This window comes from Prionailurus bengalensis, chromosome C1, assembly GCF_016509475.1.
Source record: "Prionailurus bengalensis isolate Pbe53 chromosome C1, Fcat_Pben_1.1_paternal_pri, whole genome shotgun sequence".
NCBI classification, from domain to species: domain Eukaryota; kingdom Metazoa; phylum Chordata; class Mammalia; order Carnivora; family Felidae; genus Prionailurus; species Prionailurus bengalensis.
Genome location: NC_057345.1, coordinates 30,229,549 through 30,244,218, shown reverse-complemented (window position 1 = coordinate 30,244,218; position 14,670 = coordinate 30,229,549). Strand labels below are relative to the sequence as shown.

Below are 14,670 nucleotides of genomic sequence, written 5' to 3'. Positions count from 1 at the left end.
TTAGCAGGTTAAAAGAAAAAAAGAATTCATGGGACATTGAACAGGCAAAACTAGGACTTGGGTTTCCATCTCAGTTCCCATGCTCAAGATTTTTAAAAGGGAGCTTCTTCCCCCTGGGGTGAGGCCTGCCTCTTTGTAGGCTATGAGTAGTGCCAAGTATTTGGCCAGTGCTCAGCACATTAAGAAGAAGAAATGATGCTTTTCACCATTAGGTGCACACTGGTTGTTTCCACATCATACCATGATCAGAAATCGGGTGAGCAAGTCATTAATCATATCTTTCTCCATCCATCAAGTTCTGCTGGCCTGTCCAAGTTCTAGGACTGGAAATTATACAGGGAAGAGCCCAAAGAGGGCAGACAGGGAGGATTGTTGGACAAAGGCTCATTTCCTTCCAGTTTAATCCTTTGTGCTTAAAAAAAGCTAGTCCACGTTTTGGTGTCAGCTGCTTAATGAGCTCAATTTAAGAAGAGAAGGAGAATAAGGTTGAGGGTTTTTTTTGGTTGTTTTTTTTTTTTTTTTTTTTTTTAAGGCTCAGTGGAAAATGCAGGGTGAAGGAGTTGGGACTGATGGCATAAGCACATTTTTCATAAACAGCAGAGAATACAGAAATGCTAACTCTGGGGACCTTGACTGTATCAGTGCTGAGTCATCTGCATTTCCTATACTATTTTATTCCAGTAGGGCTAAGAAGGCCCAGACACAAATACACATACACACACCTCCACCCTCACCCCCAGACATCTGCCTCATTTTCATTACAGTAAACAGAAAAGTCCCTCAATCCCCTCCTAGGACTGCTACGTGTGCCACTTTGTAAGCAGGTTCCTCAAGAATTGTGACGGAGGCTTGCCAAAAGTGCAAAAAGACAAGGGCAAGAAGGGAAAGAGAGTCTGTTCTGGGAATCAGACTTTGTTGAAGGCCTGGGGGACTTGCGGGGGGGGGGGTGGGGTGGGGGACAAGGGCAAGAGGTTGAGATTCCTATTAAGAAACATGGTAATCAAGGAAGAAAGTTCTGGTTTGGGTTGCGGCTGAGGGCTTCTCAGACTCAAGTAGCTTTCTTGACAAGATTTGCATTTAAATGCTCCCAGGAGATTTTGAAGTAATGAATTCTTCTAATGAATGGAAAAGGGGAAGTCCACATGTTTGGCTGATGTTTCTGTTTTATACTGAGAAAATTTTATAAGGATAGAGGAACAAAGCAGCTGCTGGAGGGTGGGGGGGGGTGGCGAAGAAGGAAGCCTATGAAGGGGAGGTTTCTGGTTTTTTCCAAGCAATGGTCTAAATTTATGGCCAGACCACACAATCAGGACAGCTCTGAGGCTTTCTCCTTTTGGTCTATGATTTTCCTTTGCTCCTGATGGCCAGACGGCTGTTGCATTTCTAAGGAGGCTGCAATAAGGAAGCCAAAGGCAGCAAGATGTACTCAGAAGGCCATCTAGTGGGGAGAAAGGGTAATACAGGCAAATAAAGCCCTATTTTTCCTCCGTGTCCTCTGCCACTTAAGCCTCATCAAGTGCCCCTCTCCCTAAGGTCCAGCCACTATCAATTTCTTTCAGCTTCTCAAAGATGTGCTCTCTCGCCCCAGGGCCTTCCCACCTGCTCTCCTCCTGGGCTGTGACCCTTCACTGCTCTCCTCTTTTGGTCTGGCTCACTTCTACTCACACCTCTGCTGAAACTCCTGCAGAGAAGCCTGCCTTGATCCCCCGGATTAGTAGATCCTCCCTCCCCCTCTTCTCCCCTTTGGTAATATGCATCACACTTGAAGCTATCAGTTCCTTGTCTTTCATCCTTATTAAACCATTAGCTCCCTGAGGGCTGGGACTGTTGTCGGTTGTGTTCACCACAGGACCTGCATCTAGCAAATGACCTGGCACGTGCAGGGCACTCATTAAATATTTGTTTAAAATTTTGATTAAATGGATGAATGAGTGAACCAGATGACCCTAAAATACTCAGCTGCCTGTGTCTTCTGATGAGCTAGAAGGCTAGAGTATTTAAGAAGAGAATATGCCTGTCTCTCACAGTATCCCTTTTTGCCTGGCATTCAAAGTCCTCCATATTTTGACATCTTTCCTTTATCAGCTGATCTCCGATGATACCCTTGTGTGCAGCATGTTCCCCTAGAATCAAACTCTGAGCATTTGCCTGGAAATGTCCTCCACTTCCCAATTTCACCTAATGAAATCCTACCCATCTTGAAAGCTCACCCAAAACGACATGAAGTTACTTTTAATCAACCCAGGTAGAAGAGGCTGTTCTCAAAAATCCCAGCCACATTTTCTTTCTCTCATTTCTGGCGCTCCAGCCACATGTACTGTGGGTGTCTGCATGCATCACTGCCTCCTTTAAACGTCCTGGTTCAGAAGTTCGTTGAGGCGGAAACATCTATTTCATCTTCCCTCATCATAGGACCCAACACAATGCTTTGTACCTAGTAGATGTTCAATAAGTATTTGCTGAAGGCATGGATGCCTCAACTGAGGACATATGGGGGTGGAGGGTATGGGCTTGATCTGTGATTCAAGACAGTTAAGAATCCAATTCAGTGTCCACTCGGTGGCCAATGGTTTCAGGTGCAGAGAAGAAAGAGGAAAGTGGAAAATTATTTCTCCTTCTGCTAGTGTTCCTCCTCCAACATCTAGAAGGTTTACTCCCAGCACTTCTTCAGCTTGGCTCATGCTGCATTAATTTACATGTGTTAATTGATGCTTTATAAATAAATTTTTTGCTAGTAGTATGTGCAAGAGCTCTGTTCCTCCTTGCAGGGGTAAGCTGTCTCCTGTACCTCTTACATTCCCCAATAGTAGCTGGAACGAGACACTGAAGGGGCTGCCCTAAGCCCTATCCTTTGGCAAGATCTTGGAAGAAAATCATCCAGTTCTAGTCTCAGGAGAGCTGCCTCCAGACCCATCCCACCAGCCTTACAAACAGGAGCCCAAACTCCCTTTCCATCCAGCCCCTGGAAATACTTAACTAAGCTTTGCCTCCAGTTTCCCAGTCCCCTCTGTGGTAGGAAGCCTTTGACCACCATCATGCTGCCCTCTTCTGTTCAGAAAGTGTAACATCACTCATTTAAGAGGTCTGGATGGTGCCAGCCACCCAGGAAGACAAGATCCCTGCCACAGGCGGCCCGTCACCATGGCAACCCTCAAAATGGTTACTCAGCCATCTGGGTTACCATAGCAACTGGCCAAGTCTCTCCACCTCAGCCTCTCCCTAGGCCTTCTCCCGTGGCTTGTCAGAGCTAATGCCAAAGAATCTCCAATCCTTACTGGGGGAAATGAGCAGAAACTGGACCCCTGATAGGCAGCTGTCCCAAAGGGGCGTGGAATGCCTCTCCCGCCCGGGGCTTCCTGAGGCACAGTGGAGATAATGGGAGTTAAGGCACTCTGTGAACCTTGAAGTGCTGCGCAGATGTTAGCTATTATTAAACTACTGTTCCTTGTAATGGGGGAGGCAGTGGGTTGCCCTAGGCAGAGCTAGTGCCGTTCCCGGCGTGGCCCCTTACTGGCTGGGAGACCTTGAGCAAGTTACCAAACTCTCTGGGTTTCTATTCCATCTACTATGCCCATCTGCCTCCTAAAGTTCTTTTAAGGATAAGGTCAAATAAAGCACATAAGACACTAAGCACAATCCTGGCATTCAGAATATACCAATAGCAGCTAGAAAAGCTCCTGGCCCCTCTGCTATCTCCCAGGCTTTCTGTGAATATAACCATTTTATTTTCTCTCTTAAAGGAACAGCCTAATGTGAGCCCCACTCGATCAACCACACCCCACCTCCCTTCCTGTTCATCCTGAGGTTCCTACCAAACAGGGCTGTAGGCAGTCTGCACTCTGGGGGAATTGGGAGGTTCCCCAAATTAGGCGGTGTGGCTAACCCCTCCAGTGGAAACAACATCTCCCCATCCAATGCTACCTCAGAACAGAAACCTCTAAAGGGGCTGTGACGGGCAGCCTGGAAATTGAGCACAAATCCCACAGAAGCCCTAGAGAGTGGTGGCTGCTCACATGGGACAGCTCACCAGCGTCGGGTCAGGCCTGGGGCACGTGCCCCTCTCATAAGACCAAAATTCCTTCCCTCTATGAGTTTAAAGACTTCAATCCTATTGCATCCCAAGTTCAGTCTTTTAAGACCGAATCCTTGAAATCCATTTTCAGGGTACTTTCTCAATTACACTGGGAGGGTCTTGATTCAAATCCAGGCTCCAAAGGTTTGAAGTGTTTTAGGCAAAACAGACACCACCCTCAGAAATCAAATTTCCAAACAGAGAACACAGGCATGCTTTAGCCTAGTTCTTCATGTTCTGGAAGCAGGGTACAAACCTCAAGCTGGAAGGACCAGAGGATCAGGTAAGCAACACTGGAAGGGACACACCACCCCCTAGGGCCTTGGCATTTGGAAGTCACAATCCTGCACAATGCCTCTGGGAAATGTGTGGAGTAGGACTGTTTCCAGCTCAGTTTGGACTACTGAGCAGATAAACCAACATACTTACTGCTGGGGGAAGAGCAATATAATAGCTTAAAAGTGAGGTGGCGGGGTGCCTGGGTGGCTCAGTTGGTTGAGCGTCCAACTTCAGCTCAGGTCATCATCTCGCGGTTCACGGGTTCCAGCTCCACATCAGACTCTGTGCTAATGGCTTGGAGCCTGGAGCCCACTTCGGATTCTGTGTGTCCTCTCTCTGCCCCTCCCCAACTCATGCTCTGTCTCTCCCTCTCTCAAAAATAAATAAATATGTTTTTTAAAAAAATTTTAATAAAAAAAAAAGTGAGGTGGCAAGAGGACATTATTACTGGAACTTCCATCTCTGTAACTGGGGAGGCCAAAATGGGGTGTGTGAGTGAAATAAGACTGGCCCTGAATTGCTAATTCTTGAATCTGGGTGATGGGGTTCATTTGACTATTCTCACAACTTTAGTAAATGTTTGAAAGGTTCTGAAGAATGCAGGTGGTTGGAGTTAGGCCAACCTGAAGGAAGCAGTGAACAATTCCAAAGGCCACATTGCACGTGTTGTGTTCCAGGGGGCGCCATACACATTCAGCAGCGCTGAAGTTCCTTACCTTCTCTCTTCGGTAACACAGGGAGAATAGCAACTAGTTCCCAGGGCTCTGTGAGGACTGAATGGTAACGTGAAATGCCTGACACACATCTAGGACTCACTACATAGCAGCTTCTCCAACTATTACTTACTAGGGGATCCCAGCTGGCATCAGCTCTCAGGAGCTCCTGGAAAGAGTCGAGTTCAAATCCCCAAACCACCCTCTGAATGCTTTAATTCCTAACTCCTACCGGCTGGTTCTCTCTTCATTTCCTCTCATTTCTTTCTACTGAGGCCAAAGAAAGGAGAGCAAGAATAGAAACCGGCAACAGGGGCATGCCCTTTCTCTTCAGGTTGTCCTGGCAAAGTCCTATTCCTTTTCCAAGTCCCAGATCAAATGCTATCACAGCGCTAAGCTAGCAGTGGGGGCAGAAGCAGGAGAAAGGCCTTCCCTTTCAGAACTTCTCGGAACTCCGGGCTTGCAACACGCACAGCTCGGGCTGCATCCTAGCTGCCTGCACGGGAGGGAGTGGGGTTCCAAAACCCATTCGGAGCCTAGCACAAAATGGCTCTAGAAATATTTGGTAAATGAATAAGTGCATGATCGATGAATCAGCAAAGGAATGAATGGATGCATTCATGAATTAGTGAACTGGTGTACAAGTGAATGAATGATATCAGTGAGAACAGTTACTGTGTGTCCAGTGCTGATTACATAGCAGGCATTAGGCCAAGCACCTCACTCCCCACAACCTCATTTAATCCATCCCGCGAGACTCTGTGGTGGCACTCCTGCTCCCCCATTTTAACTGTGAGAAGGTGAGGTTCAGTGAGGTTAGTAATTTCCCAGGCTCACCCAACTGGCAAGTGATGGAATTGGAAGTGGGACTCCAGCTGACTCCCAAAGCCATGCCCTTGAGCGAATGAATGGAAGAGTGAGCACAGGAGGAAATGAGTAAGTAGAGAATGAGGAGGGAAAGGCATGCTGGGAGACACACCCACCCAGGCTCCAGACAGAACCTTTCCCTGGACCACAAGGCTAAAAGCCTGGTAGCTTCTGGGCTAGGGGTGGGACACAGTTGAGGGAGGAAACTTCCACCCACACTGAGTTTTCAAGTTACAGGGGCTTCCAGACCTTCTCTGCAGCAGCATCGTAAGTTCGGGCAGAGATTCCAGCCAGGAGCGCCGGTTCTGCTCCTGCAGGAGCGCCAAGGCAGAGCCAGGAAGCTGGCCCACTTCTACCTGACAGGTGGCAACAGGCAGGCTGGGGCCAAATCACGGCAGGTCCCAGCCGCAGCAACTGGCCAGGCTCAGGATCGCACTACTTGGTGATGGTGGGTTATTAATACTCACACTCAGATAGGCTCAGAGTCCTCCTCCCAGGGGGAAGGCCGCTGGGACAAAAGACAGTGCAGCCCTAGATTCTGCTGCACAGTCAGCTCCTCTGGTGGCGTCTGGTCTCTAACCCCGTGGGACAGAGAAATGACAGCCTTCCGCAGCCCCCAAATTAACCAGTCCTTCCTCCACATTCCTACCCTCCGTCCTTGGCTGCTCCTGAACAGAAAGGCGTGAGTCAGACTGCCATTCCAAACCTGTCTCCGTGTCACCTGGGAAGTCGCTAGAAAAGCACGCTGGGAAACCAACGGCACAAAGCCGACACCTTGCGATGTGGCAACCACCTTCCCTCACCAGCTGGGGTCCCACAAAGACCCTGAGCCTCAGAGAAAAGACTGGTTGGCTGTCTTTTCTGCTGCCTGCACAAAATTCTGCCCACGTGGTCACTTTCCATCCCTGCAGCTAATGTGACCCAGATTTACTTTCAGAGAGCTGGTGCTGAGCTGGTGGTGTGTAGCTACAATTCATTCTGCCCCACTTTCAGGGGACTCTCAGGCTCATCTCTCCCGTTACTGAAGCCAAGCTCCAGAAGGGGATGGGGCTGGGAGGGTACTGCCAGGAAGAAGTAGAAACGCTAGAAAGGGGGAGGAGCCTCCTGGGGGGCAAAGTTTGAAAAGCCTGGGGCCAGCACAGTTGGTGGCTCTGGTATAAGGGTTCTCAATGGAATCGTTTTTAGGGCACCCTTTCCCACCCCTGTGTTCCCTTCTTCCCAACATGGGTTGGCCAGAGAAAAGACACTCCCATCTGCTCTCGGACAAAGCCCTAGTGTGAACAAAAGAAAGGGACGGAACTTAGAGGCCTGGAGCCCCTTCCTTGCTCACCTGGGAAAACAGGCCTTCCTGGAGACTCCACTGCCTCTCCTAGTTGGCCCAGAGAAGTTACAACAATGACACGCTAAGTGCAGTAACAGGCATGTTAACCCATGTTCGTCTAACACGTTCGACTCTCATTCAATGATTACTCAAAGCATATATCATCACCCTTTTATAGATAAGGAAACTGAGGCTCTAAGAAGTGAAGTCATTTGCGCAAGTCTTCTGATTCCAGATCCACTTGTCTCCACAGTGCCTGGCACCCAGCCGGGATTAAATCCATTTTTAAAATTTATTTATTTATTGTATTTATTTTTTGATGTTTATTTGTGAGAGAGAGTGCGAGCAAGGGAGGGGCAGAGACAGAGGGAGAGAGAGGATCCAAAGTGGGCTCTGGGGGTGCCTGGGTGGCGCAGTCGGTTAAGCGTCCGACTTCAGCCAGGTCACGATCTCGCAGTCCGTGAGTTCGAGCCCCGCGTCGGGCTCTGGGCTGATGGCTCAGAGCCTGGAGCCTGTTTCCGATTCTGTGTCTCCCTCTCTCTCTGCCCCTCCCCCATTCATGCTCTGTCTCTCTCTGTCCCAAAAATAAATAAACGTTGAAAAAAAAAATTAAAAAAAAAAAAAACAAACAAAGTGGGCTCTGTGCTGACAGCAGTGAGCTGGATGTGGGGCTCAAACCCACGAACTGTGAGATCATGACCTGAGCTGAAGTTGGACCCTCAACTGACTGAGCCACCCAGGGACCCCAATCCATTTTTTTTTTTTATTGAATGAACAAATGAATGAACAAGCAGAGAGGCCCCTTCTCAGAGCTTCCATCCTGGAGCAGAGACACACAGGCACAGAGAAGCAGGCTTCTTCCTCTGACCACGCATGTGCTTTCAAAGGCTGTCTCCCCAGAAGTAAGCCCTTGAGGGACTCCAGCAGCTGAGCTTAGGCGCTGAAAGCAGGGCAAACACCGGCATGCAAGCCCAGCCCTCACTGGGCTAGATTCTAAAGCCCTTACTAGAGGGCTAGCCCTCTAGATTCTAAAGCCCTTACTCTCAGAATGAGATCCTGGGGCAACACCAGGAAGGGTATGATGGGACTCCTGACACATTGAGCTCAGATTTGGTGGGGGAAACGTACCCAGAAACAATGAACTTTAATACAAGGCCAACTGAAACCGGGGCTGGGCAGAGATACAATTGCTGTCTTGCTGCAGGGATCAGGGAAGGCTTCCTGGAGGAGGCCACACTGCAGCAGAAGTTGGGGATGTGATTTCACCTGCACCTGCTGAGAGGCCCCCAAGAACAAATCCTACGGATGCTTTCTACTGGTTAACCGGGAGGCCAATCCTTAGCCCTGAGTCCCTGCGCTCCCCTCTTTCACAACGCACACAAGAATGTAATTTCTTTTCCCCCTGCCCTCCTCTCAACTAGAGTGAGCTCCATGAAGAGGGGACCACATCTTCAGCCATCCTTGGATATCGCTGCCAAGAACAAGGAGGGTCCTGAAGATGTGATATTAGAAGGATGGTGGATGGTGAATTCCTCCTGGACCCAGCCTAGCCCCTAGCCCAAACAGGAGCCCTCCTTTCAGACATTTTACTGCCATCTGCAGGAAACTTGTCATAATAAATCTACAAATCCACAATGACAGAAAGTATGAATGGCGCCCCCTAGAGTTGTACAGTGTACAGCCTGTGACACTGTCCTGTACCCGGCTTTCCCCCACCCCCCACCGCCCCCCCCCAGGCTCCCCAGAGCCCCAAGAGATACAGCCTTCTTTCCCCTCCTGTGGTGTTATGCTCCTTTGCTGGTGTGCCTTCCACAGCACCCCCATTCCTTGCTGCCCCCCACCAATAAGTAAGGGTATCACTATTCCTGTTCACTGACAATAGAGAGCCAGGGGGCTTCAAAGAGGCAACGTTTCCAAGATCTCTGTCTCTGCCTTTTTCTACAGGCCAGGATCTTGAGACCTCTCCCAGAAGTGACCAGAAGGACTCTCGGGTGAATCTGAGACCAACTCAGCTTTTTAGATTGTCACCTGCAGAAGATTCAGCCTGGCCTGGTTGCCCCACGTTGCCTAAGGAAATGGAAATAGCAATGCATCTGGAGTTGGAGGATCTGTAGTTACTGGTGTGTGACTACAGGCAAGGCATGTAAATCCTCTGGGCCTCAGATCCTAACACGCGTCCTACCTAACACACAGTTATTGTGAAATCTCTATGTAAACCAAAACACTGATCAACAGAAACAAGGCTTTCTTGTTAAGGGACTATTGTTCTGTTGCAATGTGGCTAGGGTTAAGGAGTTGGGAATAGGGCTGGCAAAGAAGAGAGAGACACGCTGAAGGGAAAAGACGAGGATGGGAAAAATTGGGTTACAGTACACGTGGAGCCCTTAGAACCTGTTTTGACTTTAGACTGAGGTCAGCAGGTGTCTCAGCTCTGACATGCCTCTCCAGTGTGCCATGTGTGATCAGCAGAGGTTCCCCCATCAGGCCTCCCAAGCACAGGACACAGAATGGGCTAGGGGAAGGGGGAGGTCTCTGCATGTGGTGAGACTGATGCAGACACCCCCACTTGGCTTCACACCCAGACCCCGTGGGGAGGAGAAAATTGCACAGGCCACAGCTGGCTTCCAGGGCAAGACTGACTTCATTTCCTCCCAGGATGAAAGTTCTAACTTCAGAGAGCCTCAGAGCACCCAGGTCTCCCAGACATGCCCTTCCTGCACCTCACAGGAAGCAATCCCCGCAGAAGTCAGGCTGCCTTCTAAATTACCCTGGTAGAGTCCCCACCACGTTCCGAAATCACAGCAAGATTTCAGCCGGGCCCTGAAGCAGCTGTCCCGCCTCTTCTCTGCTGCTAACGAAACACGCCCAACTGCAGCGCATGAGTTATTTTTAACCATGACAGTCTCCACATTTTCAGCCTCACCGGCCCAGCCCCCTCCTCAAGACAGTCATTTGGCAGGATCAGGTTGAATAGAAGATCAGCATGGATGCCGGAGACACAGCACAGCGCCCGCCACCCCTCTGCTCATCTGACCCAGCAGCATCCTCAGGGACTCTGCCTGGGCCTTAAGCCCCCTCAAGTCCACTCTACTTTTATTCCAGACTTGGGATGTTAAACAGCAGGCAAAACATCCGGTGAGGCCCCTCGGAGCAAGGAGCAGACCGGAAAGGGAAATCATCACAAAAGGGCCTATAAGTATGTATGTGTGGTGGAAGATGGGGCTAGAGGGCATAAGGAAGGAGAAGGAGGCTGCCTTTAGGAGGAGAGAGCTTTGTGGATCCCGAGGACCCTCAGCTGGGGCCTCTCAAGGCTGGAGACAAGTAAAGCCCCTCCTGCATCCTAGAGACAGCTGTGAAACCCTGTGGACTGGCTGATGCCACAGGCCCAAAGGTCTTGAGAAGGACCAAAGACCTTTCTCCAAGGGCTTTCTGTTGCCCACAGAAGGAGTGCAAACTCTCCAGCCAGGTCTCCTCCTTGCAAGTCCACCCTCTGCTAAAACCCTTCCCTCATTATTTGAGCCCACATAACCCTCTCCCTGTCTAGCTTTCCATTACATCCCACTGCCTGTTCCTGGATCACAATCTGTCACATATTCTCCTCGAAATGCTCCTTGCATTCAATCATTCAATGCTGGTTGATCTCCAAACAGGAACAAGGCCCCATGCAAGCAGCTGGGGGCAAAAACATGAGCAAGACACAGTCCAGCATTGCTAACAGTCCTGAGGGAGTGGCGGGTTCCCCCACAAGGGGATAATTGCCATACTGTACAAGGGAACACAGGGGAGGGAAAAGTATGAATACCAGAGCGGAGGAGGGAGCTCTGGATACCTCCGGGGGGCATTGGGGACAGAGGAGGCGGCACTTAAAAGAGGGGGAGGTGGTTCCCAGTGCCTTGCAGAGAAGAAAGCTAAAGCATGGAGGTCTGATCCTGCAAGATGCACACCTCTCAGGGTCAAGGTGCAGCTCAATGTGGCAAGTGCTTAGAAGCAGAGATGGCAAAAGGTGAAGCTCAAGAGGGTCCTGACTTTGAGGGGCCTCTATTCCACAGGCAATGAAGAGCCAAAGAAGGCTTATCGGCAGCTGAGTAACAGGATCAGGTTCTCATGTTAGAACAAAATACTCTTGTTAGTCACATGGAGGAGGGGCGGGACTGGAGGAGGAGAACTGTGAGTTGGAGGTTGGAAGGTCCAGGTGCAAGGTGACACAGCAGGGGCGGGCAGGGGGCACTACTTTAGAGATACAAAAGAGGGAGCAGGACAGGCCTAGGTGATGGAATGAAGCTGGGTGATGTCACTGAACTAGCTGCCAGCACTGCTTCGTCTAGCTTTCCATCTGCACTCTGGCCCCACTGCCTGTGGAAACGTGGAGCACAACCCACGGGGGCAGCCCTGGATGCCCTCGCAGGAAGCAGCAGAGGGAGCACTCTGCAACCCTCCCCTTTCCTGAGCCAGAAACTTCTAAGAGCTTTACATACATTATCTCATCTCATCCTCAAGGCAGCTCTGTACGGGAAGCATTCTTAAGCCGAGGAAAGGGAGGCTCAGACAGGACAAGAGACTTGCCTAGAGCCACACAGCTGGCCGGTAGCAGGGCCACCCGTCCGGCACCTTATCCCTCTGACTTCGAAGCCTGTCCTCGTAACCACTGCCCTGCATGCTCGGCTACTTGGCAAAGGAGAAGCGGACATCTCCTATGGCAGGTGGCCCCAGCCCTTGCCCAGCAGGAAGGCTAAGTGGGTACCACATTTTCAGAAAGCACTGTGAGTGAAACTGCCCTCTCCAAAGACTCAGCCCAAGGAAATAACTCAACAGAAGTCAAGTGTTATTATTCATAAAGATGTTCTCTGCAGCATTGTCTGTTATGGTGAAAAAGTAGAAAGTGAGTAGGATTTTTTAAATCATGAAATGTTACGCAGCCTTTAAAAATGGTAACTGTAAAGCCTAAAGTGTAATATGGAAAATCGTTTGGATAGAAGAGTAAGTGAAACAAGTCCAGATCCAGAATGGTACGTAAGCTAGCTATGAAGGCAACTGCACGGGGACAGAGGCAGAGAAGATGCAAAAATGGAAACAGGTCTCCTGTTAGCACGCAGGGAGGAGCAGTGGCAGATTCTACCCTGTCAAGTTTTTCTTTAAGGTTATGCCATCATCTTTCCAACAACAGGAATGCCGAAGCGGACTCCAGCTGGCTTGTCAGAGTACCCTGAGGAGGACCCCTCCACCTATCGCCCCCAGCCAGCGGCCCACTCTTGCCTTGCACCCTGCCACCCCACTCACTGGGGCCTCTCTTACCAGCAACTCTGACCACGGCCCGCTCCGCAGGGTCCAGCACCGAGTCCTGGCTCTTCCGCTTTTTTCTGCTCATGCAGTGGCAGGTTCCAGGGTAAGGTGTCCCCCGGGGGACATGGAGACAGGCTCCCTGACCTCTCACTCCTGTAAGACCGCTCACTCCGGCAAGACCGCTCACTCCGGCAGGACCGCTCACTGAGCGTTTCTTCATCTGAGGAAGACATTGCCCAGGCAGGGGCTGCAGCAGGGGGGTTGGGCCTGGGAGCCCAGGGAGAGATGATCTGTAGGAGAGAGGAGTGCAAGTGAACAGACGGAACGGGAACGGGTCACATAAGGTACACTGACACTTGGGAAGCAGAGGGTCTAGTCCCAGTTCTGCCCCTGACCTGACCTCTTTACCCCCTGAACCTCAGTTGCTTCATCTGGAAAATGGGATGATGCTAAACCATGGCAAAACTAATTCACAAGACTTTAGAGAAATCCCCTGACATAATATACCTGAAGATGTTCACAGATCTGAAAATACTCCGTAAAAGTTAGCTCCCATTCCCAGTAACCTCTATTATTGTTACTCGGTACATTTGGAGCTTATAAGACCCATAGATCCAGAGACATGGATTTAAGTTCTACCCTGGGGAAGCCATTTAACCTCTTTGAGCCTCAGCATCCTAATCTATAAAATGGGGGTGACGATAGCACCTAAACCTCATAGGGTTGTTTGCAAGGCACAAAGGAGGTAAAGCACTGAACAGTGCGTGGTGTCCAAGAAGCACTTAATGAACAGTATCTATTACTGTATTCCTGTTCGACCTACCTCACAGGAATGTTTATAAGGATAAAAATGGGGCAGCAGATGGGAAGTATTTTAAAAAAGCGAAGGCACGCTCTCACTAGCAGGCATGAAACAAAGCATGAGCTAGAATAGACAGGAATTTCTCCCATTCCATCTCTGGCACATCTAATAGAAAAAGTACTGAACTTGAAGTAAGACAGACCTGGGGATAAAGTCTGGCTTGGCCACTTTACAACTGGTGTGGTCTGGGGCAAGTCACTTCACCTCTCTGGGACTCGGCTGCCTCATCTGCAAAATGGGGTAATTATTTCACCTGAGAGGATGTCTTAAGAACATAGTGAAATGCAAATATAAAACTGGCTGGCACCACACATGGCACATAAGAGGCATTAGATAAAATGTTTGTTTGCTTTTTCCAAGGGCTGTTGTGGAAATAAGAGGCACAGCATGGGGGTGGGGGAGGTGACACAGAAAGTCAGTTTTTCTGGTCAGTTTAGCTAGTGGAGAGATCTGAACGGAAACATAACCACCCTGGGGCCAGCTGGGCTCCACCAGCCAGACTGGGCAGCCGACCCTCAGCAAGGCCAAGCTCACTTCCCAGAACCATCTGCTACCCATGGACCACTACCCCCAACAGCCTCATCAGAGCCTGGATGGTGCATGCCTTCAGCTACCACCTCCCTGCAGGACCAAATGCAGCCCGATAACCAGCTCTCTCTTTGGCTCTAGGGTCCAGGGAGGGCAGGAGACTGTCACCTTTCCTTTATGAGGGCTGTCTGGAGACCGTGAGGTAGCCTAAATGGCCAGACACCATGGGTCTCTGGGCACAGCTCCTCCCGGATTCTGGGAACCTCAGCATGGAGGCAGCAAGGGGCAGAGACAGGCTCCCGGGGTTCCCCACCATAAGCACAGAATGTGAAGAGATAACAAAAGAAACATTAAACGGGGCTGAAGGCCTCTAAGCAACCTCGGGCGGACGGAACAGCCCTGCCAGGGCACCTCCTGTGCCAGCAGCATTTGGGCCCTCTTCCCATGGAACATCAAGAAGGAATCCAGCCACAGAAGGCAGAAAGGAAAGGACCCAGGTCCTGGCACAGCTTTGCCTTTTATCCAGCACCTACCCCCTCCCCGCAATTACTTCTGGTGCCCGCCTCCTACCTCTTACAGCCAGGTCGGGGGCTGAAGCTACTGCCCCCGCCTAGGGGAAATTCAGGCCGCGCTTCCTTCCCTAGCGTCGGCAGGGGCCAAGAAAACGCCCCTCCTCTCAGGCCACCTGCTTCATCCCAGAACCGCCCATTCCTCCCCAAGACGCCCATTTACTACAAAGGCAGGCTGG

At 50.3% G+C, this 14,670-nt stretch overlaps 1 protein-coding gene across 1 annotated transcript in view; it reads right to left on the bottom strand.

Moving 5' to 3' along the window:
* MACF1 (microtubule actin crosslinking factor 1) overlaps positions 1-12,798 on the bottom strand; it is a 331,566-nt gene extending 318,768 nt beyond the window's left edge. The window contains 2 exon segments of the mRNA XM_043578675.1: positions 12,545-12,588; positions 12,590-12,798. Coding sequence (XP_043434610.1) covers positions 12,545-12,588; positions 12,590-12,765 — 220 coding nt within the window. The 5' untranslated portion in view covers positions 12,766-12,798.
* Between the last annotated feature and the right edge of the window lie 1,872 nt (positions 12,799-14,670).